We start from the raw sequence: 26,201 nt of genomic DNA on the forward strand, positions 1-26,201 counted from the left end.
GTGACACCTCCTGGCAACTAGTGGAAACAACCAGCTATTCCCACTCAGTTTATAAATGTTTCGCAACCTTTACTTAGAAATTTAGGGATACCTGTATTCGGCTTTCGAGTGAAATTTCATGATGGACCTAAAATGCACTATTGAATTCACTGGTGAACTTAGTTTAACCTCTTAACTTTTAATGCACATGAATGCATGTCCAACACGTTCAATGTTTCAGTACTTTTTCCACAACTTGCTGTTTGACAACAGCTGAAAGGGAAAATTCACAACAGGTGTTTGATCCATGAAGCGACCGATATATTTCCTGGTTAAGTTAGAATTGGTATTTAAACAGTCCTCTTCGTCTTGCGGTTCACATTTGAACATCACGAGACCAAGACGACACATATTCTGTTTTCAGAGGAAAGTGAATGATCAACATTAATTAACAAAAAATGATAATAATAAACAAGCGTTGTAGCCCCAAATGGTCATTAAAAACAAGACAGAGGTTTTATTACTAAAAAGTATATTTAGTATTATTGTAATATTATGCAGTTTTAACATCACCACTATACTTAAATATAACTAATTTAAAAATCTGTACTTAAACAATGATTCAATTTGAATCTTTTGCCATGAAAGTTAAATACAAGTTGTACCTAAATGTTTGAAAGGAAACAGTTCTAAAAGATTAAATGCAAATGTATTGTATTTAAAAGTTAAAGCTAAACTGTACTTACAAAATGTACTGTACAGGATTAAAAATAAAAAAATAAGATACTTTAACATTATGCAGTTTAAACATTTAAGTGATTCTGTTCCGTACCATAAGAGAGAGCTAGCGTACCACACGTGGTATTTGTAACACATTTTGAGAATCACTATCTTAGCGCTTCAAAGAGTCAGGAGGTTGCAACAGAAATACAGGGGGATAGGAAGAGTCACAGAAAGACAAAGAAGTAGACTTCTGAAATAAAATAAAAAAACACTTCTTCTTAATTTTGCTGTTCAGCTTCTCGTTAGAGAAAAGCAAGTTGTGCAAAAAGAAACATTGAAATTTCACCCCAAATTCCAATATCACTAACTCTATGCGTGTACTGTAATGTATTTTACATTATAAACATCTCACAGCATACAACCAAACAAACAAAAATCACAAAAAGTATATGTACAGAAATAATGACGATCTCGTCTCTACTCAAAAATTTACATAAGTGTGAAATCTGGCCCTGCTTAGTTAGACACAAAGCTGTTACCGTATTCTGTTGTATGCATGGCAAAAGGTGAATACACGGGTTCATTTTACCTTCTGTCATCTTGTGGAAGAGCATTTACTAAAAGAAAAAGCGATGTGCAGTCCAAAAGAACATTCCAATGTTCTGAGTGTCCTCCTAATCACACAGGCGATACAGTGGTGGAGACATTGGCATCCGCGCAGTAGAACATCTCCACGCCGTGTGAACAGTCTTGGGGGTAGAGGCTCGTCATCGTCAAGCCAGTGATCATGACGAATACCCCGAGAATAATCAAAATGGAGGGAATCAAGTTTTCACGGTGATACCAGCGTCCAGGGGAAAGTTTGAGGAAGCACGCAGAGGGGATAATGAAGATCAGTGGTGTGGCGCTCAGAACACCCTGGTTGATTAAGCAGAACACAACACGAGATTTAAAGGGGGGGGAAAAAACTAGCAAAAAACTAACATTTCAGAGAACAAGTGACTTACATTCAACTCCAAAACAATTCCCAGGCAATCGTAGGCCAAAGATATCGCTGTACAAACTGCAACTATGATCAGAGTTACAGACATGTGTTCCACTTTGGAAAGCTCTCGACCACAAATGGAATTCGAAATCACCTGACAAGAGGAGAATGTGTATACAAACAAATTGCAAGGAACAAAGTTCGTGGTAGGCAGATGATTGGGGGGGAATGCAATGGAATGACTAGCACAGGTGTCAAACTCAAAACTCATCCTTTTTGTGTCTGACTAAAGCAAATTCAATGTCTACGTCATGTTTATGCTAAGTGAGCTTGTTCTTTTCATTTTGGCAGAAAATCTGCACGGAAATTGCACTTTTTCGTCACTTACTTAAATACAAGCATTTTTTCCAAATCTCTTCTTAACATAAATTGAACCAGCTTATGTGCCACCTGGGTTTAAATAAAATTTGGTGTTAAAAATACATAGAAAAAATAAGTGCATGGGCGATTGTGTATATTGTCGGGCGCGGCCCAATGCGTTGGTCACATGATGCAATGTGGCTGCTGTCACCCGCGCGAGCATGGGGGTATAAAGAGGCCTTCAGTCAGCGTTTTATTTATTGCATTACTTATTACTTACTAAGACCTTTGACAAAGAGTTTGGGAAGATGATGTACTCACAGTCGTTTGCTTTTGTGACATATTATAGGCTCTTTTTCCGGACTGTGGGTCGGCGTGAGCACAGACTGTGACGTGCATGGCTAGCACTGGAAACTTGTCCATGCCATTTTAGTCAATGACAGCTTAATGAATGAGCGATTTGAAGTCATAACGACCCTACGTGGGAAACCGTAACCACAATTTGGCAGTGACAAAAATGAGTTTGACACCAAAGCTGTGGAGTGCAGTTTTCAAAGTGGCTAACGCTGAAAATAACTTAGCCCTGGCGAATTTTGTTTCAAACAATGTTTAAAAAAACTGGTGTGAATTTTTGAGAGTCACTTTTTGGGACGTTTACAACAATATTTGTCAACTGAGAGATACATTAAATAGTTTAATCCAAATATTAATTCTGACACATAAATGTTAAATGTGAATGCTACATCCATCCATCCATCCATTTTCTGAGCCGCTTCTCCTCACTAGGGTCGCGGGCGTGCTGGAGCCTAACCCAGCTATCATCGGGCAGGAGGCGGGGTACACCCTGAACTGGTTGCCAGCCAATCGCAGGGCACATACAAACAAACAACCATTCGCACTCACATTCCCACCTACGGGCAATTGAGAGTTGTCAATTAACCTACCATGCATGTTTTTTTTTGGGATGTGGGAGGAAACCGGAGTGCCCGGAGAAAACCCACGCAGGCACGGGAAGAACATGCAAACTCCACACAGGCGGGGCCGGGGATTGAACCCTGGTCCTCAGAACTGTGAAGCAGACTCTCAAACCAGTCGCCCACCGTGCCGCCAAAATAAAAATGTAAAATTAAAATCTAGATATTAATGTTGAATCTAAATAAGAGTGACTATTCCTGTGGAATCTTTTAAAAAGTACAGCTTACCTCTCGAGTAACAAAACACTCCAGCGGAAACGTTGTGATGATGCTGACACTAAAACAGAAGCGACCGAACGTTGCCAAGTTATCATTTCTGCAGTAATTCTCAAATATGTCTCCTAGCCACAGAGAGAAACAAGGCAGTCAATGTATGACAATAAGAAAAATACACATGTGCTGATGTTCATATATATACCTTGCGTGTAGCCCGTAAAGGTGACATAACCTGCCAACGCAAACGTGGCACTGATTATTAGCGCGGAGCCCACCGAGATGTGAGTTACCCGAGTCCAGTTGGTTAGTGTGGGTTGCACCAGAGAGCCGTAGATCAGAAAGCTGTTGTGGTGACATATGAAGGCTGAGAAACACAGGAGCAGAAAATTACAACTCCAATTACCCAACAGAATTAAACCAACACAAGAAACACATTCCCAGTGGTAAAAAGTAAGGACCTCTTTGTACATCGTTACTCTACCTAAGTAGATTTTTCAGGTATCTGTACTTTTTCTGACAATGTTTTACTTTTACTCCCTAGATTTGAAAACAGGTATATGTATTTCCTACTGACTTTGTCAAAATAGAAACGACTTATCGTAGTTTAACACAACCAGTTGAGATCTTGACTGATAGGCAAATGTGTTGTCTTGTAACAGCCTAAAAACGACTAATCTATAAAAAAAAAAAAAAACACAAAAGTAATTTAAAAAAATAAAATAAAAGCAATGTGTATTTTTTCAGCGGCACGCTGACCGGCTGGTTAGTGCGTCTGCCTCACAGTTCTGAGGACCGGGGTTCAATCCCCGGCCCTGCCTGTGTAGAGTTTGCATGTTCTCCCCGTGCCTGCGTGGGTTTTCTCCGGGCACTCTGGTTTCCTCCCACATGCCAAAAAAATGCATGCTAGGTTAATTGACGACTCTAAATTACCCGTAGGTGTCAATGTGAGTGCGAATGGCTGTTTGTTTGTATGTGCCCTGCGATTGGCTGGCAACCAGTTCAGGGTGTACCACGCCTCCTGCCCGATGATAGCTGGGATAGGCTCCAGCACGCCCACGACCCTAGTGAGGAGAAGCGGCTCAGAAAATGGAAAATATTACTGCAGTTTACTGAGTCAATTACAGTATTTGTGAAAGTCTTCTTCTTGTGTTTTGATTACCGTCACACACAACAGAGTCACAATAAATTAATCTGGTATATATCCACCAGACAGTCGCAGGGCTTTTCCACACCGCGACAATGAGGCGCTCAAAAGCGACCACACCAACTCGAATTCCTGGTCCACATGGTGGTTGTCCAGTTGAACATTTTGTTTTCCCCTCACTCTTCCGCCTTCTCTCCATGATGGGCGTCCACTCACGGCCAACGCTGAGGCGCTCTAAAACAGCCACGCCAACATGTTCTTACACAAGTGTATACCATCATTTCTCGTGTATAATGCACATTTTCCCCCCAAAAAATTGTCAAAAGTCAATAGTGCGCATTGTACATTGGTAAATTGAAAAAAAAACTTTAATATTTTATAAATGTATGCCGCCATCTAGACGTTATGAAAAAGCTGTACACTTTCATTCCATAACCCACCGCCACCTAGAGGTTATGAGAAAGGTGCACACTTTCATTCTAATATGCCACCACCACCTAGAGATTATGAAAAAGGTGTAGCCTACACTTTCATTCCAATATGACCAGCGTACGTATGACTGTATATATGTACAGTTGTGCTCATAAATGTACATACGCTGGCACAATTTGTGAAATATTGTTTTTTAAATATGACTGATAACTGAACAACAACCATCATTAATTTCTTTATGGTTATGTTTTGTTTAATGATAATGCTTGACAGTTTAATTTGAACTCCATTAAAATAAAATTAAATGTGTTTCACCTGGCCCTTCATGTTTTCTTTAAAGAATTGTACCCATCTTACAAATTCTGCCTAGGTCATCGAACATATGAGCACAACTGTGAGATTTCCCATTTACTCAGTAAAAGTAGGGCTGTGAATTTCAAAATAAGAGCAAGTAAATAAAAAGAAAGTATTACGTGTTCAAACAAAGTGCTTAACTTCAGAATACTTATTTGAAAAAACTAACAAAATACAGATAATACTTCATTTTCATCATATGGGTCGAAGCAAAATCGTGCCTTGTAAAAATACATTATACATAAGTACAAGAATTTTCCAGAATTTTTAGGTCAGCTTTGAGGGTGCGTATAGTACATGGGTGCGCATTATACACGAGAAATTACGGTATACACTTATACTTAAGTACAGAGTGTGAGTACTTTTGCAACCTCTGCAATAACATTTGGAATCCAGTTGCTTTAATCCATTCATCCATTTTCTATAACGTTGGTCCTCCCTAGGGTCACGGGTGAGCTGGAGCCTATTTTAGGGCACACCTTGGACTGCTTGCCAGCCAATTGCAGGGCACCTACAGACAAACGACCAATTATACTTGCATTCCCACCTATGGACAATTTAGTCTTTAACAAACCTAAGTTGCATGTTTTTGGAATGTGGGAAGAAGCCGCAGTACAGGGAGAAAACCCACACATGCGCAGGCAGAACTGCAAACTCCACCAAGTAACGCCGGAGCTGAGATTCGAACCACAAGCCTCAGAACTATACGGCAGAATTGCTAATCACTTTTGCAATGTGCTTTGCTTTTATGGTGTCCTGAATGAGTCTTTGAGATCCACGACACATGACCGTTGAGACCATTGATATCCTATGCCATGTTGACAATGCTATCTTGCAAAGTGTGTCTTTCCTCGGGGAAGCATTGCTTTCTTTAGGACAAAGAGAACTATCCCTGCCTCTGTTTCCTATCTTTGCAGGGATTTGTTTTTTGTTTTCTCCTTGCTTCAAGTAAATCCCATACGTAATGTTTTTACCATCAATGCATTTTTTTCAGGGCCATTGTTTTTCCTGAGGGAAGGTGATGATAACAGAAACAAAATAGAATGAAATGCTTTGTAAGGAAATAAACTGCTTTTTGTCTCGCATTTGATTTACTGCATTTTGCCATAGGCAAACAATCATTTCAGTGTGGTTATAGAGTCAGTTATTATGATGAGTTTTTTTTTTAAGCATTATATAAAGTATCCCTTAATAGGGCAAGGAACCAAATATATAACTTACGTAGAACCATAATGCATGAGAACAATGTCATTTGTTCCAGCAATGAGTAAAGAAAGGTAATGATCATAATGAAAAAGTTATTAGGAAATATCAGGGAACAAATGCATATTATGTAGAGAGATCATTATTATGTGCTTGTTAGAAATGGTAACTTGAGTAAAAGATCGTACTGTACTGTGTTTCAATAATTTCTAAGAAATTTTATTCAAGAGTGCCTTAGACAGGGTTGGAAAAAAATATTTTATTTAACATTTATTTAAATTATTACTATGATTACTATGATTATTATTATTAACTGTTTTAATAAATGCAAATTTAAAAAATCCATTATACTGTACATACACTTCCTAAAACAGACAGGATAATGAACCTTTTTTTTTTAAAATATTTTGCGACACCAGGAGAGGGTTGCGAGAGGTAATTTACAATTCAAGACAGCGAGAACAACATTTGTTTATGTTTTAAAATTGTCTGAAAACCAAATAAATATTCCATCAATGCATCTGTTCATTTAAATTGGCATCTTGCATGGAAACTCACCAAAAGACATGACGCCGACAGCCTGAATCGCATTCCACTTTGCAAAAAGCCACGGGGCCTCCGTCGGAGGTCTAGACAGAAGCCACGTTTTGTGTTTAGTCGTCAGCCATACCGCAGTAACGCATTCTCACGTTGCAATGTCAGTGCTTAATAAAGGGGAACATTTAATGATTTTTTCAATGACAACAGAATGCATGAATGTGTAATCATACACTTCAGGTCCCAAGGTCACTGCTCTGATAATTACAATGACGAGGATGATGACTGTCAGTATCATTGACAGGAAGGACACCTGGTGACAGACATGGATTTTTTTTTACAGGCAACTAAAACAAATGAGACCTGCAATTCTGTAATAAAGGCACTTTACCTTGCCCAGTTTCTCTATATTTCGATAAAGTGAGAGAGGCAGTGTACATAAGACGGTGGACATTACGATGACAAAGCGGCGGTCAGCGACGATGTGACCTGGGCCAACTGCAGACATAAGCCATTTAAAAAAATATATATATTATTATTTTTATTTTAACACTTTGTATGCTTAAACAGAATTACTGGCAATATACCTCCAGGAATTCTCTGAAATACTTTGGTGAGTGTGTCACCTGTAGTAATGTTGTAGCTGATCATAGCTGTTGAAAGAAAACAGAAACTTAGTGGGATTCCAACTCTCAGTTTACATAATGATTCTAGAAAATGTGCCACAGTGGCACCTCTAAATTTAATTGCTACTGAAGTGGTACAAATCGGAATCCGAAAACAATTTTCCAGAGAAATCTGCCTCTAAAGTTTAACCATCAGACCAGATTTTTAACCCCAGTTGCTGGTTGTGTCACAGTTCAAATAGTCTAAAGTGTGTACATTGTTTTAAACTTTACATTAGTCTGAATGTACACTTATTATTATAAATACTCTATAACTTAGCATTGCTTCATGACATATCAGACTGCAATTTCATTGTAATGACAAGAAAGTTGCATAGCCTGCCTCCTCACAGAGTTACACCAAGCACAGTGCTGGATTTGCGCTAGTCACTAGTAGAGCCCATCATGAAGGGGTTAACTTATTTTAACATTTGAATGATCAGTTTTTTTTTTCACAATTTAACAGCCCACGTATTATCTGTTTGTCACACTAGTTCAAATAACATGTTTTTTGGGTCGATTCTGTCGTTACAATAACAACCAGGGGCAACGGTAAGACTTTGTTGCTAATTAGCTCATATTTAGTTACTTCTCCGACTCTTTCAGGTACTTTATTTTTAGAAAGTGATGAGCAAAAGATGTAGAAACATTTTGTGGTGTTATTGGAGACTTCTGGAGACTCTGGGATTCCCTCTGCAACAGGAGCTGTTCACTCCTTTACATCCAGACTGCGAATGAATGGCACATGCTCAAAGAAACCAGTAGATAATAACCATATACTGTAGGTCGACCGGCATCTTAGAAAGGATACTGTTTTACTCTAGGTTCCAATGGACAAAGGTTTTCTTGGGCTGAACAACATGTAAATCTTTATCCGACTTACCAATGAATGGATAGAGGAACTGCAGCACTGATAAAACGAGGAATCCTGGAAAACCAAATGTGCTTTGGATCAGCGACTGATAGCTGTTTGTCCCTGACAGGTTGCCTCCTTTGATGAGTAGGATGATTGTGTAGTCTGCCATGACAAGCATAAGTATACTGTTACCAATCTGATAAATCTAAATGAATATGTATAATGATGAAAATATTGACTTCACTTACCGGTGATGAATGCAACAACAATCAGAAGCAAAATGCCTAAAGGGAGTCCTGCTTGGTTCAATGCGTACGGTAAACCTGGTTTTAATTAAAATTGATTGGAAACAAACAAACAAAAAAATCTATTATAGTGAGCTGACATACTCATTTCATAGCAACTGGAAATAACACCAACATGACTTAATATATATCTCGAAAATACAAACAACCCTCTGTAGGGTTTTTAATAGTTCTCCGGTTCCACTGTTGATTCAAATTATTTTTAACTGCATTTTGTGGAACGTTATAATTGTGTCAGAGTGGGGCAAATCAGGCTTTCTTGAGTCAAGTGTAAAAAGTAATTGAAACCACACAGGCATGTTACAATATTGCATGCATACATCAAATCCCAGTGCTGTGGCTATGAGCCTTAAGCTGGGGTCACAGAGATTGCTTGACACAGCAGGGATTCAGGTCCTTTTTGGAGGCTGAAAGAGTTAAAAGGGGGCCAAACAGGCGCTGGTCATATGACCAAGAGCTTTTACCTCTGCACAGCACAGCACAGCACAGAATCTTATGCAAGCTTGTGTTTTTTTTTTTTACAACAAGTTAGTGTACTGACTATAAAAAATGCATAATAGAAATAACTATTAAAGACCATTATCACTTAAATCAAACAGGAATTAATTTTACTTCAATTAGTGGATAAATTAATATTCAACCTTACCTATTACCCCAGAGCCGATGATGGAATTGATGAAATTAAAGCATGCAGATATCATGGAATATCTTGCTTCCCTTGTAGCTTTTTGGGAGGAAATTAAAGTGATTCCTTGGTCATTGCTTAACTGGAAAATGGGAAAACAAAGCAGTGTTTAAAGCAGAAAACATTCTCGTGCCTTGTGTTGTATATTGAGGCATACCTGCTGAGCCATTGGGAGCAGTTGCTTGTCCGTAATGATGCTTTCTTTGTGCCTTGTCTTGAGTGCCTCCAGTGAAGAAATGTCACGCTAGTGCTGGGAAAACTTGCCTTTTGACGCCACTCAAGATTTTCAAAACAACTCCACAACGCCCCCAACAGGTCGCGAGTGGACTCAAACTATTAACTTAGGCCAAGCGCAACAGGATGTCACCTCACAGGCATTACATACTATGGCCTTTTATTGCACGCGAGGAAATCTGGTATTAAATGATTACTAATATAAGTGTATTGTAAATTTGACAACCACTTGTTCCAGCTCAGAAAAGGGAAATAATTGGATCAATGCAACGACTAATAAGACAAAGGGCAAGTGTTTTCCCACCGAGAGAATTATTATGTGAATGCTGAGAGGATCAACAGTAATTCTGCATTTTAAAAAATGCTAAATCAGCATTGCTTTATCTCAAGCTCTACAAACGCGAACTTATGGATAGAAGATGCACTGTTGCGATAATGATATCATGGCATTACTGAATATTATAACACTTAACATCTAATCAGATGCCTAGAGGGCAGTGATTGATCCAAAAATTATTTCCTTACTGCAAATAATGTATCTTTGTTCAGTTATCTATGCCATTGACATATAGTAACAGTCAAAATATTTACTTGCTAAATGCTCATCCACAAGATGGCAGAAGATGTCATGAACTCGTGTGTCAATCTGTTGCCATTCATGTAACAGAATAATACCTCTGTGTTTAACTAAACAGACCCATTCAAAATGAATGTTGTACATTTGTAGGACTTTTAAAGTATAATCCATCTATTTTCTGTACTGCGTATCCTGACTTGGGTCGTGGGGTGCTGGCGCCTATCCCAGCTATCTTCGGGCGAGGGGCGGGGTACATCCTGAACTGGTCGCCAGCCAATCGCAGGTCACACATAAACAAACAACCATCCATCATTCACATTCACACCTATGGGCAATTTAGAGTCTTCAATTAACCAACCACGCATGTTTTTGGGATGTGGGAGGAAACCGAAGTACCCGGAGAAAACCCACGCAGGCATGGGGAGAAGATGCAGACTCCACACAGGCGGGGCCGGGGATTGCACCCCAGTCCTCAGAACTGTTTGGCAGATGTGCTAACCAGTCATTCACCGTGCCGCCTATATTATATTATATTATATTATATTATATTATATTATATTATATTATATTATATTATATTATACATCCATCCATTTTCTGAACCGCTTCTCCTCACTAGGGTCGTGGGCGTGCTGGAGCCTATCCCAGCTATCATCGGGTAGGAGGCGGGGTACACCCCAAACTGGTTGCCAGCCAATCGCAGGGCACATACAAACAAACAACCATTCGCACTCACAGTCACACCTACGGGCAATTTAGAGTCTCCAATTAACGCATGTTTTTGGGATGTGAAGGAAACCGAAGTGCCCGGAGAAAACCCATGCAGGCACAGGGAGAACATGCAAACTCCACACAGGCGGGGCCGGGGATTGAACCCCGGTCCTCAGAACTGTGAGGCTGACGCTCTAACCAGTCATCCACCGTGCAGCTATATTATATATTATATTATGAAGTCACTGATGGTGTAGTGGCACAGTCGCCTGACTTTGGTGCAGGCAGAAGTCACTGATGGTGTAGTGGCACAGTCGCCTAACTTTGGTGCAGGCAGCGTGGGTTCAGTTCCCACTCAGTGACAGTGTGAATGTGAGTGCGAATGGTTGTCCGTGTCTATATGTGCCCTGCGACTGACTGGCGACCAGTTCAGGGTGTAGTCCGCCTTTCGCCCGAAGTCAGCTGGGATAGGCTCCAACGTCCCGCGACCCTAACCAGGATAAGCTGTGTTGAAAATGGATGGAAAAAGGAAATGGATATATTATATAATATAATATAATATAATACAATACAATACAATACAATACAATATAATATAATATAATATAATATAATCCATTTTCTGAGCCGCTTCTCCTCACTAGGGTCGTGGGCGTGCTGGAGCCTATCCTAGCTATCATCGGGCAGGAGGCGGGGTACACCCTGAACTGGTTGCTAGCCAATCGCAGGGCACATACAAACAAAACAACATTCACACTCACATTCACACCTACGGGCAATTTAGAGTCCCCAATTAATGCATGTTTTTGGGATGGAAACCGGAGTGCCCGGAGAAAACCCACGCAGGCACAGGGAGAACATGCAAACTCCACACAGGCGGGACCGGGGATTGGACCCCGCTCCTCAGAACTGTGAGGCTGACGCTCTAACCAGTCGTCCACCGTGCCGTTATATTATATTATATTATATTATATTATATTAGCTATTGTTCAAGTTACTGTAAAATGGGGTTTGGTAACAAAAAAAATGCTTGCAATAGCTCAATGTTATCATTCATTATACCATGGAAGTTGACACAAGTGGAAGTTATACCATGGAAGTTGACACAAATGATTTGATTCAGCGGCCCACATAATATGATGTAGTAAGCCAGATGTGGCCTTTGGGCCTTAAGTTTGACACCAGTGCACTAACTGCTCTAATTATTTAATTTTATTTAATTATGGCATTACTATATACTTTATATAATACAATATTATAGAGTGCTATCTTCTTTATTTAAAAAAAAAAACAAGGGGGTGGGGGGCTGCTGGCATTTCAATTCATTTCAATTGAATTAGGCGAATTGAGATCCGTATCTCAGGCACCATTTTGGTTCTCGTCTCGATAAAAGTTTGGTTTCAAGCGCCAAGCATTTTTTGAGTTAGCACCAAAAGTCACCACCAGATGGCAACACCCCCCCTGATGACGTCCTGATAAAGAGAAGCCCCGCCAAACAAATGTAAAGCGTTGCAAAAGCGCCCATTCTGCAACAAATGCTAAGTTTAAAGCTAATTTCACACCTTTAACTCCTCCATTTGGTCGCCTTCTGGAAAAAATAAATACTCTTATTCCTAAATGACATTGTGATCAATGAAAAAAAAACAAAATCACAAATGTTGTATTGCTCAAGTCTATATTTTGTATTGCATTCATACACGGCCAAATATTATTGGCAGTTTCACACAGTAGTCTACTGGATTCGAACGCGAGAAGTCGTGCTGGTGGTGTCTCTGCCCTCTTTTGGTACCCAGGAAGCTGAGAGGTCCACCAGTCAGACAGGCGCACGGAGAGCAGATGAGAGGCTCTCTCTCTGGCAAGCTCTCCTTTTTTAATGGGCTCTTTCCTCTAGGAAGTCATTGGAAGCAAGCTTGTTACCAACCACCAAGACGGACATATTTGTTACTTTTAACAACTTCTTTTTTCTATTCTTTTTTGGGGGCTCTCTGAAGTTCGAAATAGGACATTTTCTGGAGTGTTGGTCATCTGAAAATAATGGAAAACTAATGGTAAGTGCAACTCAGTGTGTTTCTCTCTCTCTCTCTCTATCTATCTATCTATCTATCTATCTATCTATCTATCTATCTATCTATCTATATTCTTCATTTACTTTACATTGACATAAAAATTGTACACTGTAATTTTGTATTAGTATTATCTTGTTTATTGCATTGTAGTCAACAACATCAATCAATGTCTAAGGGATTATTACTGAGCTTTGTTTTGTTTTTAATGTCACTGTTGCCCCTGTTTTGCATGGGGAAAAATGACAGATGAGTCTTTCCTATGAAGCGATTTTTCACCATGAGCTACAGTGCAGTCATTAATGGGAGCGTCAGCAGTGCTAAGGCCACACTCCACCTCTGAGCACTTCCTGTTTGCATGGCTGTCAACAGCCTTATTAGATTGCCGTCAATTACAGACTGTCCTGTTTGCTTTCTTGCCAGAGTGTAGACATCTGTTGCCTATGGAAGCTCGCACGTCAAACATCTACGTGTAGGGAAGTGTGTGTTGGTGGTTCCTTGTCGCCAACGCCCTAAATGAGCAACATCTTAATCGTGTTGTCTGCAAAGCATTGGTGGTGAGCACTTAAGAGCAGTCCCATAGGAGGTTACAGATTCAATACAGTGATCACCCAGTACGGGTTTTCTCATAAAAAGCACATTATTTTATAGTTTCACAGAGAAAGGTCCACCTATCCCCCACCCAAAACAAGGCGAGTGTTTGGAAAGCCATTTGCACATTTATTTAATATATCCATGTACTAGTACGCTCTTTGTCCTCACTAGTAAGACAATTCAGCGCACTAGTAGAACGACTGGGTCTTACTAGTAATGTTTTTTTTCCCACTACTGTATGATATTTTTTCACACTAGTAGGACAACTTTGGCATACTAGTAGGGCAACTACATGCCACTAGTGAGGCAAATGTGTGCACTTGACAACTGGACACAACTAGTACTACTGGTGAAGCGCTAGATGTTAACTAGCAGTATATATAATGTCACTAAGAGTTGTCGACTAGTGCAGTTTTTCCTACTAATAGTAAGACTGTCATTCTAACAGTGCGCCCCAGTTGGTCTACTAGTGCACTGATATGTCTTTCAAGTGAGGACAAAGAGTGTAGTAGTACATGGAACTTAAGCTGTGTATCAATTTATTAGATATCCTTGTTATCCAAATAAACTAGTTGACAACTTGTGCTAGTACCAGTAGTGAGAATGTAAAATTCTACTAGTCAACATCTAACGCTTTATTACTAGTATTAGTAGAGCGCAGATATCAACTAGTACTAGTTTTGCCTCACTAGTAAAATGTAGCTTTTCTAACTAGTATGCCAAGATTGTCTAGTGAATAGAAAAGTAGTGGTAAAAAAAACGTTACTAGTAAGGCAGTCATTCTACTAGTGCAGTGAATAATCTTACTAGTGAAGACAAAGAGCGTATTAGTACATGGATCTTAAGCTGGATATCAATGATATCGGCGGCTTTCCATACATGCCTACTAGCTAGGGCTAGTAGTGCTTCTAATGCACCACAGTAGTTTCCCAGTGACGTTTAATTGTAAGACACATTCGTTCTGCAGGTGTGCTGAATTGTCTTACTAGTGAGGACAAAGAGCATGGATCTTAAACTGGATAGAAAATACATTGTATAAAAGCTCTAAATGGCTACTAGTTGGGTTTAGTAATCTTTCGAGCTCAGATGTGTTGAGTAGTTTACAGTTTACTAGGTACCGTAATCATTTAACAATATTTTTTTATCATTGTTGTACAGTATGTAGAACTGCACTGCATCATAATGAGAGGAGTTGGTACAAAACTAATATTTGGCTTCCCTCATAATAGAAACACCTCTCATTATGACACCATGCAGTTCTGCTAATACAATAATCAACACGTTAAATGAATACCTTTCTGACAAGTAAAGGTCTTTGTAAAGGCATAATTGTAATTGACTATATTCACTTTAAGACCCAGTTGTGAGCTCACATCACAAAGCTTCCAAGAAGTTCCAAAAACGACACTAATATTAATTTCATTTCATTAAAATAATGTGTGTTTGCTGTCAACAATAACATTACATTTGCCAGTGTTGACACAGGCAGCAGTGAAAGCCATCAGTAATTGACATTGTTCTTTCTTCTACTCGCTCCAGCCTCCAAAATACTTCGAATCATCCATTTCATGGGCCAGTTCAGTATTTAAAATAGTGATTTGTTTTAAATATTCAACACTTGCACTGCATGTTTTATAGTCTTGCTGGCTAGGGGAGATTAACAGGGCAAAAGTTAGGAAAAGGGGTATACAGTACATTGAACAAGAATATGTTAAAAAGACATAAAAGGTGCATTGACAAAAATATAATACTGTATTAAGGTTCAGACTCCCACGAAAAGCAAGAAAGCACTGATTAATAAGTAGCTCATTAACAGGAAGTTCATACTAAGCCAAGGGTTATTTTTCAAAAGTGCTCCTAATGTCTACAAAATGTTTTGTTTTGTTTTTTTACTCATTTTCTCAACTGAGATCATAATCCCAATTGAAAACATCGTCAGGTGAAGGACTGTACATTGTGCTCCGGTGAAAGTTGAACGTACGATGATGCTTGGTCAAGTCGGTGATGCCGACAGGTTGCCGATAAAGCGGAGTGGCTCTATTTGAAGCTTCAAAGCGTCAGCGCGTATCTCAAGTGGATTGTAATGAGTTGCTAGCGGACGAATGATGCACGCGTCGACCTCACTGGGTCAACATCCTGTCAAGGTTAACCCCGCATTTGCTCTTTTCAAATGTGATCAGAAAGGCTAAAGTTATGCTATTCACACTCTGTCCTGTCACAGCAGGAGTACTCCCACGTACGAGGTACTTTATTAGTTGTTTGTAAACAAAAGTAATCTGAATATTGTCGCTGTCGGGCAGATGCCTCGCATCTCCAAAATCACTACTTTTCAGGAAATCCAAAAAACCCTGTCTTGCTTGAGTTACCAAATACCTCAACATTTAAGTTGGTATTATACACTACCTTATATTCCTATTATTTACTACTGCGCACCATCATCAACACTACACCAACCCCAAATAATGTTCTATTGCTAATTTAGTACACTGTCATTGAAAACAATGGAACAACCCGTTGTCACATCAAAGTCTCCGCTCACGCCAATCACCCAACCAGACAAATAGTTCACAAAAGCAAATGACTGCTGTTACATCACCTTGACAAACTCTTTTTCAAAGGTCTTAGAGTTATTAGTGATGCAATCAATCATAGATGTCAAACTCAAGGCCCGGGGACCAGATCTGCCCCACCACCTATTTTATAAGGCCTGCAAAAGCAAATAATGTGTGTCAACTTCCATAATTCTTGCGAAAATCTGTACCAAAATTTCAAATTGTCATATATAATATATGATATATTGACATTACAAGCATGTTTTTGTTACCAAACCCCCTTTTACTGTGACTTGAACAATAGTTGAACAAACTATTATCCTTGACTTCTGGTTTAAAAAAAATCATCTTTGTATAGCATTGATGGTTTCTATAATTGCATAGTGATAGTCGTGGTATTAAGAGGTGGATAAAGTCGTGTAAGTCTACACTTAAGGCCCAGGTAACAAATACACGGCCCGCCACTGTTGTCATACGAATACAGGTGCTGACTCAAAAATTATGCCTTCACAAAGATACGTACTGTCAGAGAGATGTTTATTACTGCAGTTTTAGTGTTAGCTGTGTTATAGAACTGCACTGTATCATATTGAGAGGTAATATTTTTCCCCTCTCTCTCTCTACCCTAGCTAAAAAATGTAACCAAAGCATTACAGTCAGCTACGTAAAAATATTAATAAAAACTTGAATGAATATCTCTGACTACTACAATGTCAATCGAATTCAAGCATTGTCTTTTCATAGCACTGGTATTTTTACTTATACTTTATTGAACTGTCAAGGTGTACCTAATGTTGTAGGTGAGTGTCAAAAAGCAAAAGCATGGGGGGAGCATGCAAACTCCAAACAAAAAGGCGAGATTCAAACCTGAACATGAGAACTGCAAGGCAGATGTGCTAACCGCTAGGTCACTGTGACCACTAGATAATTGTTTCAACCAACAATACTCAGGATGTACAGTATTCTGCCTGTAATATATACAACAAAATTCAAGCTATTTGTGGAAAAATTAATAATTTGAATGTATTTTTACAGTGTAATTATTGAGCAATGTTCTATTAGGAAAAACACCTCAGGATGAAATTAGCTCATTTTTTAGTTAATCCGAAAATAACATACATAACATAAATTCCATAATATAATGCACAGGCGAACAAACCAAAACACAGTTAAATTAAATAAAGTATTATTAATTTATCGGTAACAGGAGAGCTCAAGTCAAGAAGACAGAGAGCGTTTATACCAAATGAGGAACTGGATCTAAGATTACCAGGTAAACTATGTACTATATAGAGTAACGTATTAAGTATTGGCTATATGTATTAGGGTTACACATGCAAAAACAGACTCTCTCAATGAATCTTTAAGTTAATATCTGCATATCCATTTGATATCCACTTGGAAATCACTGCTAATAAAGATATATTGAAAGTTTTCAGCCCTCACTCTGCTGCTGCGATTATGTCACACATGCAGCCCAGTGCTGTGGGCACTTGATTGACCAGCTTTGTTTGTGATTGATTTCTTGCTTCGCAAAAGCAAAGTGTGGAAGTATAGTATTACACTATTAAACCGAAGGCAAAAGCTCTCAGTGGCAGAATGCTGCAGTCTGAAGTGCATTCATATTTAATAGAGCAATGGGCTCCCTCACACATCACAGCGGTCAAGCCTATTAGGAGGATGAATCTTTTCATGCTGCTAAGGGAGGGAAGTCTCACCTGCGATCCATCATAGTCATATCAAATCTTAATTTTATCCAGAGGGGGGGCATAATTAGATCTAATTTTACCTCCCTTGGTAGGAATTTCGATGTGTCCTCTCTGGAGCTTGGCTCCTTAAGACGATAGCCTCTGATGAAAGAACTGAATGGAATGGTTTTATTCTTCTAGTTTAATCACAGTCATTTTAAGTATTTGGGGGTGCGTGATAATGATTTTTATTATGATAATAATTTTCCTGATCAGTCGCCTTCTTGGTTTAACTTGAAGAAATCTTTATAAATACAGATATCTTCAAGATCTGTTAGTTGTGGACAGGACTGTGACACGTACATCATCTGGAGTTGTACACGACCAATATTTATCTAATAAAATAACAAAAAATACAAAGAAAATACATCATACTTACCAGAGATGCTAATTATTAAATGTATTAACGTGAGCATGTCGCTACAGACGTGTTTTGCTAGTCATACTCTGACTAACCAATCAGAGGACAGAAATATATCCTCTGAGGCCACTTAAAAATCTGGTTAAAGAATTAGTCCAATTGCCAATATTGTTTAAGTTACATTAGCCAGCACTACTGACTCTGAAGGCCCTGGTAGATTAGATTGACATGACAACACATGGAAGCTGATATCGGATTGGACAAAAAAAAAAAGAAAATCCAACATTCACATACAGTATACTGGAAGAAAACCGTCGTAACAGAAATGTTACGAATATAATTTAGGTTGTAAATGAATGTAAGCATGAATGGATGTTTGTCAATATGTGCCCTGTCATTGGCTGGTGACCAGTCTAGGGTGTACTCTGCCTAAAGTCAGCTGGAATAGGCTCCACTTGCTACCCCATGACCCTATTGAGAACAATACAGTTTTTGATCACGTTCGATTTTCCTTAACAACATTTTCGTCTTCTCGCCCTGATTTACAGTATAATACAGTATATGCGCAACAAACCTCTGCATCCGTTCAAACAGGTGAAAGCACTTCCTTCCAGCACAGGTAAATGACGGAACTCTCCAGCAGGAGACTGTGACAAAGGAACTTTAAAAGTCTACAATGTCTTTTGTTTTACACAAGATGTCTTCAAGAGCTACAAAAGATGACAAGATCCTATGTTTAGGCTTCATTCGTGCATATATCATATCATATTTCTATAAATAAATGATATACATGTATTTAACTTTTGTCCACAGACACCAGCCATAAAGAAAACAACATTCTAGCAAGTTCGGCTTCAAACCATTATGTCATCAACCCCATAGCTATGCTCGTTATCGCAGCATACACGGAAAATCCTCTACCGTTTTCTGGGTTTGGTCACGTGACATTCCGCATACAGCGGATTGGTGGGTTGGGGTTAAACAGTAAAATTAGACTTCGTCACACACACCTATGTTGTAGCAGCCAAACACTGCAAGGTAACTCGCTATTTCTTTGAAGTTGGCTATCAAATTCATCTATTCAAACTATCAGCACTGTAACAAAACAATGCGTCAACCACCAACATGTTGGCCACGGGTGTGCCCAGAGATGTGTGATGTCAAGAGAAAACTATCCATAGGAACTCACTATAGAAAATGGATGGATTCATAAATGGATGGATGTTGATAGTTGAGGCCGATGGAACGTAAGACCAGGAACAAATCCCGATTGCTCATTGAGGTTAGTCGAGTCGGGCATCTTATGTCAGGTATCAGTCAGTCACAATTGGGTTCTTGTTTTGGTACAGCGATATACTTGCCTAACAGCAAGATGTGTTTTAATATGAGCCACTGAGAATTAGAGTGGGCTAACTTCATATCTGTCATTTTGCAGGAGGGTGCTTTAAAGTTTTATAGCTGCAGTAAAATCTAGGGGATTTATATTTTGGTGATTTAGATGACAATGTCTGGAGTTGGGCATGATTTGTCATGGGTTACAGGGAGAGAGAGGTGTGGGGCGGATTCATGAGAGTCGTGTCGGGTGAGTTGGCTGTGACAGGAGTGACCACTTTAGCTGATTGCTCTCCGTTTTTACTCATGCAGTAGGGTGTTGGCCACGAGTGTTGGTTTGTGTGACAATAAAAGAATGACTTCGACCAGCAGTTTGTTGTCAACTCACCGGAGACTGGAGAGCCTGCAGTGACTTTGTCGTCATGCCATTTGTTGTGGACAATTTGCCTTTTGTTTTGAAGCAGATGATTATTTAAAAAGACCGCCAGCTGACATTATGTTTGTGTGTCTGTGCTAGGCAAACTGAAGCGAGACAGCTCCTTGTGAACAAATATTGCATCTGAGCATACATGATCTCATCTAATGCACTGCGTCCGACTGCTAAGATAGAAAACCAAGCAACAGCTTCTTCTGAGAGCCCAGAGCTCAGAAGTCTACTTATGGTTCAAACACCTATTGTCAATTTTGCCGTTCAGCTTCTTGTCAGAGAACAAACAGACTCAACTAATAAATTTCCTGGTTCAATGACATCATGAGACCGAGACGACGCCTAACAATTTATCAGCAGTACTTCGCCATTGCAAGGCTTCAAACTGTATATTCTCAGAAGGAAGTGGCTTCTGAGCTTAAAGTGTCATCAGCAGGTTGCAAAAGAGCAATGGGGCCTCCTCCGAAAGGCTAACCTTCTAGAATTTATACCACCTTTCCTTAATGGAAAACATCATTGGGTCAAGGGCAGATGAAAATGTTGTTTCTTTCTAACATAGGAAAGGACATCACTGTTTAGAATGAATTCGACTCCACTTTTCCTGACCAGTCATCGCGTGACAGCAATTAAATTTCGTGCAAGAAAGTACTATTTTCCGAAGATGGACTACAAAAAGCGCTGCTTTGATCCCTGCATACTTAATGCATTTATTTCAACTAGATTGTCGCCAACAATGAGACTCACTTAAGAGGCTGAACTTACTTCCCCGAGTAGTCTTTCTTAAATGTCAAGTTATCTTATTTTCTGATGGTCTCAATTAGGGGCTACAAAAAAAACTATTATCCATCCATCCATTTTCTGAGCCGCTTCTCCTCACTAGGGTCGCGGGCGTGCTGGAGCCTATCCCAGCTGTCATCGGGCAGGAGGTGGGGTACACTCTGAACTGGTTGCCAGCCAATCGCAGGGCACATAGAAACAAACAACCATTCGCACTCACAGTCATGCCTACGGGCAATTTAGAATCTCCAATTAATGCATGTTTTGGGGATGTGGGAGGAAACCGGAGTGCCCGGAGAAAACCCACGCAGGCACGGGGAGAACATGCAAACTCCACACAGGCGGGGCCGGGGATTGAACCCGGATCCTCAGAACTGTGAGGCTGACGCTCTAACCAGTCGACCACCGTGCCGCCAAAAACTGTTATGATGTTGTCTAATATTTACATTGTTAAATTATTGTTTGGTAGCATAACAGTAACTTACTCGCATTTTGTCACTTATCATCCATAGAAGTTTTCTTGTTCTTCCGTACGCTGGTGTGTCTTTGCGTAGTCAGTAAACTTCACAAGTGGCCTGTTGCTTTAAATATTGCTACCTTAAAGGATTATAGGTAACATCCTTTCGTGAAGGTTGATCAGAAGTAACCTAGTGTAAAGGTTGCATTGAACCACCTTTACGAAGCATTTTTTAAAATTCAAACGACCTTTCCTCCAAGTCAGTCATTTCGCTCGGATAAAATCAGAAAATCCTTAAGCAAAAACGAGAATCCGAAAGAGGCCAACTGAGAGACTGGAGGAGTCACAGAAAGTCCTTTGAAATGTCAATGGATAGAACACCTGTTGTGAATTATGTTCACCTATAAAGGTTATACTGTATTTTAGGTTCATCCTAAAATTTCACGCGAATAAAAGGCCAATATCCCCACCTTTTTGTAAGTAAATGTATACACTTCCCAAATGGGGGTTTGAGTTTTTCCTTGCTTAATTGGGCGGGGGGGGATAGTTCAGGGTATGTCGTCAAGCTCTGTCAACTATGGGCCTGTGAAACATTTTGAGACTCTGTGATTAAGGGCTATACAAATAAACATGTATACTGTATATACAATACTTTTCAAAGTTTGGTCCAAGTGGCCACTGATCTTAGAGTTTCATCATCAGGATTAAAGGGGAAAATTGACTTGTTAAAACCCTTGAAATGACCATTCTTCATCAATCATTCTATCAGCCATTTTATGTAGAGTATAATTCAAAATATGTTCTTTTGCTATGACGAAATAACACTCTTCTCTGTCCAGGCCTTTTTTATGCGGGATGGTAGCTGTGCGCTCTGAAGGTGCAGAATGAAAAGATGGCGCAGCTGCTTGTACCGCCAGGACCAGACAGCTTCCACCGCTTTAGTTGCGAGTCCCTCGCCGCCATCGAGAAGCGGATCGCAGAGGAGAACGCCAAAAAACCAAAGGGAGAGAAGAGAAAGCGCAAAGATGAGGATGAACTCAAGCCCAGTAGCGACTTGGAGGCGGGAAAGTCCGTCCCCCTGGTGTACGGGGAGGTTCCCAAAGGAATGGTCTCCACCCCGGTGGAAGACCTGGACCCCTACTACAGTAATCAGAAAGTAGGTTTGTTCAAGCAATAGACTTAATCATATGAACCGATGGATTTCTCTTTGGCTTGGCTGGGGGGAACAAGGGCCCGAGTAGTCAGGACCGATGTGTCTTGACAAGAAGACAGTAAAAACCAGATGTAAATCAGCAGTCTACAAAATCTGATTAGCGATTTGTTGAGTTTGTTTAGGGAACCACAGTGCAGAGTGGTAAAGTGTAAATTAGTGCTGATATGATTGGTCAACTGTCTTTGTTTCCCAGACGTTTATAGTAATAAACAAAGGAAATTTCATCTTCCGGTTCAACGCTGCTCCTGCATTGTACCTCCTGAGCCCTTTCAACCTCCTTAGAAGAATATCTATTTGGATTTTGGTCCATTCATATCCTTTTTCTAACGTTTGATTTATTCTCAGTGCTCTTCTTATCATTTTAAAGGAGCGAATCTTTGATGCAGCTCTTGGATATTGGCTCTCTTTAGATTGTGCAGGTGTACCTAATGTTTTGGCAAGTGTTGCTTAAGTTACGGATACGCAGTGTTCATTCTTTGTCATGCTTTTCCTTGACACCTGTGTTCACATTGTTCAGCTTGGTGATCATGTGCACTATCATCACCAACTGTGTATTTATGACACTGAGTCGCCCGCCTGACTGGGCCAAGAATGTTGAGTATGTTGTTTCTCTGGTCACTCACTGAATCCTATACTACACTACAAGTGCTGATATTCTTAAGAATAAACATTCTTTCTCTCCAACAGATACACTTTTACTGCAATCTACACATTCGAATCCCTTGTAAAAATTTTAGCCCGAGGGTTCTGCATAGGCAAGTTCACCTTTCTTAGAGATCCATGGAATTGGTTGGACTTCTCCGTCATTGTTATGGCGTAAGTACTTTCACACAAAAATGTATGCACTGAAGTGAACATGTTTTGTCTGGAACAATAATCAATGGGAGCAACCTCACTTGCCGTAACCTAAAGCCCAAATTGTCACAGCCACAGAAGTAGCAGCATAACAGGGAGTCTGTTGGAACTGACATTTCATATACCCATCCATCCATTTTCTGAGCCGCTTCTCCTCACTAGGGTCGCGGGCGTGCTGGAGCCTATCCCAGCTGTCATCGGGCAGGAGGCGGGGTACACCCTGAACTGGTTTCCAGCCAATCGCAGGGCACATAGAAACAAACAACCATTCGCACTCACAGTCATGCCTACGGGCAATTTAGAGTCTCCAATTAATGCATGTTTTTGGGATGTGGGAGGAAACCGGAGTGCCCGGAGAAAACCCACGTAGCACGGGGAGAACATGCAAACTCCACACAGGCGGGGCCGGGGATTGACCCGGGCTTTGCACGGGCATGGCCGCTTTTGAGCGCCTTGTTATTGCAGCGTGGAAAAGCTCCGCGACAACCCGGTGGGATATATTCCAGCCACCAGAGGCCTTAAGCAAATATATTTTCAGTGCTCAAACATGTAGGGAGGTATAGGCATTAGAAAGATGCTAAACAAAGTGGCATCCCTTTTTCAGCGCGGTGTGGTTTCACGCATTCAACAGACACGTCCACAGCGTCTGAGGAAAGAGAAACGGGCTTATTTTGTCATGTTTTTGTAGTCTTATTTTATATAAAATGTTTGTTTCTTTTAATCATTCCATTTTGTCAGGGTTGTTAACATCACTCTTCTTTGTTGTGTCAAATTTATAAGATACATTTATTTTCAAGATGCAGGGATTTTAAGTGGCATGTTCTTCATTCTCAGTTTTAATTGTACATTTTTCTGTAGGTATGTAACCGAGTTTGTAAACCTTGGCAGTTTCTCAGCTCTTCGTACATTCAGAGTGCTGCGAGCTTTAAAAGCTATTTCTGTGATCCCAGGTAAGCCGTAAAGGTAATACACATTGTCATTTACCTGTATCACTAACATTTTATGACAAAGTTAGAGCGAGACCTGCCCCAACTGCACATTTTACACAGAAATGCTCATTTTACTACCGCTTGTTTCTGATTAATAGTGGTGCCTTGATTTACAAATTTAATGACTGAGCTTGTAACTCAATTTACTCATGTCTCAAATTGTGAGTGAAATTGGTGCAGTCCTAAAAAGGTACCACTTGATATTTAGTGAGGGCAGGCTCAGTTTCATAGACTTAATCACAAAAATGCATGATCCATTATGTCTGTCTGGTACTCTTACTGTCACCTTTAGCAACTGCTTTCAGTCACAGTGAATGTTATTCTACATTGACAAAAGTATTGGAACATATTCCATAACTGGCACAGGAAGCGAAAATGAAAGAAAATACATAATTGGGGTTGAGGTCAGGGCTCTCAAGCACTTCCAGACCGAACTCATCGTGGAATAAAGATTTAAGAATTCAGCCCAATCCCTGATTGGTTCGTTAATCGATGAAGAGGTGTGTCCCAATACTTCTTGTTTGGTAGTTTAGCTATAGGCAGCAGTGTTTTATTTCTACTATATGCTCTGTATTGTTGTACTGTATGTCAATTGAGCTCATGTATTGCTTCATTTGTTGCTGCCGTTGACTACTTGACATGGCCTAACAATGCCACTACATTTGGTAGGCTTGAAGACCATCGTTGGCGCGCTGTTCCAGTCGGTCAAGAAGCTTTCTGATGTGATGATCCTCACTGTCTTCTGCTTGAGCGTCTTTGCCCTCATAGGGTTGCAACTGTTTATGGGCCATTTAAAACAAAAGTGTGTGTTCATGCCACTCCACAATAATTCCGCCATCAATGGCACATTTTCCAATGGGACCTACATGGACGGAGCATACAACAACTACCAGGAAGAGGCTTTCAACTGGACAGAGTATTCACTTGATAATAGTGAGTATTTGAAAACTTTGACCTTTCACCCATTCTACCTGTGTAAAAGACGTGGGTTTTCTCCAGGTACTCCGGTTTTCCTCCCACATTCCAAAAACATGCATGGTAGGTTAATTGGAGACTCTAAATTGTCCGTAGGTGTGAATGTGTGCGCGAAAGGTAGTTTGTTTATAAGTGCCCTTCGTTTGGCTGGCGACCAGTTAAGCCCGAAGTCAGCTGAGTAAAGCAACAGCACACCCGCGACCCGAGTGAGGATAAGCGGTTAAGAGAAAGGATGGATTGATGCCCACAATGGCTGACGGAAGAGGAGAAATTGACTTGGTCTTGGACATATTTAAAAATCCATTTTGAAGGCGGTCTTTTCCAGAAATGTTAGCCATTGTGAGGAGAGGTCGGCCAACCATGAAGCTAACTGGCTTGTCTCAGCTCGTTTTAATTATAGTATTGGTGGTTTCTACAACTATGAAGTGGTAGTGGTGGTATTAAGAGGTGGATTAAGTCGGGTTAATACCCACTTAAGACCCAGGCACAAAATACTAGGCCTGTCATTGGCTTCTATGCCCACTGTTTTGTCCCCTTATTAGATCATGACAAACTAAAGCCTCAACAATGACCATGTGTGATGTCATCATTACTTATTCATCACAACTGTCTTGCACTGCAACCGCTCAATTTTTGATCTACATTTGTCCGGGCTTTCACAATAGTGAAACTTCATTGTCGCCAACAGAAAATTACTATTACCTCCCGGGCAAACGGGATCCATTGCTTTGTGGAAACGGCAGTGAGGCTGGGTGAGTTACAACCACAGTTATATAATAAAGGGGCCATATAATGAAAAAAAAAACTTTTAATTGCTTGTATACACATATTTGCGTCTACTCTGTACCCACCCATCGAGTGTGGAATTACACAATCAAGTACAGTGGTGCCTTGAGATACGAGTGATCGACTTTTCGA

The 26,201-nt window shown here is 40.1% G+C and overlaps 2 protein-coding genes across 4 annotated transcripts in view; one reads left to right on the forward strand and one right to left on the reverse strand.

Moving 5' to 3' along the window:
• Nucleotide 1: 1 nt before the first annotated feature.
• On the reverse strand, nucleotides 2-9,804 carry slc38a11 (solute carrier family 38 member 11). The gene is made up of 12 exons (XM_061791571.1): nucleotides 9,576-9,804; nucleotides 9,380-9,500; nucleotides 8,677-8,751; nucleotides 8,456-8,590; nucleotides 7,495-7,560; nucleotides 7,299-7,405; nucleotides 7,141-7,220; nucleotides 6,929-6,999; nucleotides 3,440-3,601; nucleotides 3,250-3,362; nucleotides 1,710-1,841; nucleotides 2-1,620 (listed from the first exon to the last, which is right to left on the reverse strand). The coding sequence occupies exons 1-12, from the start codon at nucleotides 9,585-9,587 to the stop codon at nucleotides 1,381-1,383; spliced, it is 1,314 nt and encodes a 437-aa protein (XP_061647555.1). The 5' UTR covers nucleotides 9,588-9,804; the 3' UTR covers nucleotides 2-1,380.
• Nucleotides 9,805-12,703: 2,899 nt separating this feature from the next.
• Nucleotides 12,704-26,201, forward strand: part of scn1laa (sodium channel, voltage-gated, type I-like, alpha) — a 39,805-nt gene continuing 26,307 nt past the window's right edge. For 2 of the 3 annotated variants that reach the window (XM_061792395.1, XM_061792396.1), the window contains exons 1-5: nucleotides 22,800-23,062; nucleotides 23,152-23,280; nucleotides 24,178-24,269; nucleotides 24,978-25,241; nucleotides 25,972-26,035. In XM_061792395.1, the coding sequence (XP_061648379.1) occupies nucleotides 22,893-23,062; nucleotides 23,152-23,280; nucleotides 24,178-24,269; nucleotides 24,978-25,241; nucleotides 25,972-26,035 (719 nt within the window). In that variant the 5' untranslated portion in view covers nucleotides 22,800-22,892. Of the gene's footprint in view, nucleotides 12,989-22,090; nucleotides 22,408-22,657; nucleotides 22,777-22,799; nucleotides 23,063-23,151; nucleotides 23,281-24,177; nucleotides 24,270-24,977; nucleotides 25,242-25,971; nucleotides 26,036-26,201 lie in introns of those variants that run through there. The other variant, XM_061792397.1, reaches the window with a different exon arrangement.

Source organism: Phyllopteryx taeniolatus, chromosome 12 (assembly GCF_024500385.1).
Source record: "Phyllopteryx taeniolatus isolate TA_2022b chromosome 12, UOR_Ptae_1.2, whole genome shotgun sequence".
NCBI classification, from domain to species: Eukaryota; Metazoa; Chordata; class Actinopteri; order Syngnathiformes; family Syngnathidae; genus Phyllopteryx; species Phyllopteryx taeniolatus.

Excerpts from the sequence above, each read along its gene's own strand:
- slc38a11 (XM_061791571.1), bottom strand. Across the intron at positions 8,591-8,676 it reads TGTTGTTGCATTCATCACCG|ACTACACAATCATCCTACTC; the intron begins GTAAGTGAAGTC and ends TTGTCATGGCAG. Across the intron at positions 3,363-3,439 it reads CTTTACGGGCTACACGCAAG|GAGACATATTTGAGAATTAC; the intron begins GTATATATATGA and ends CTCTGTGGCTAG.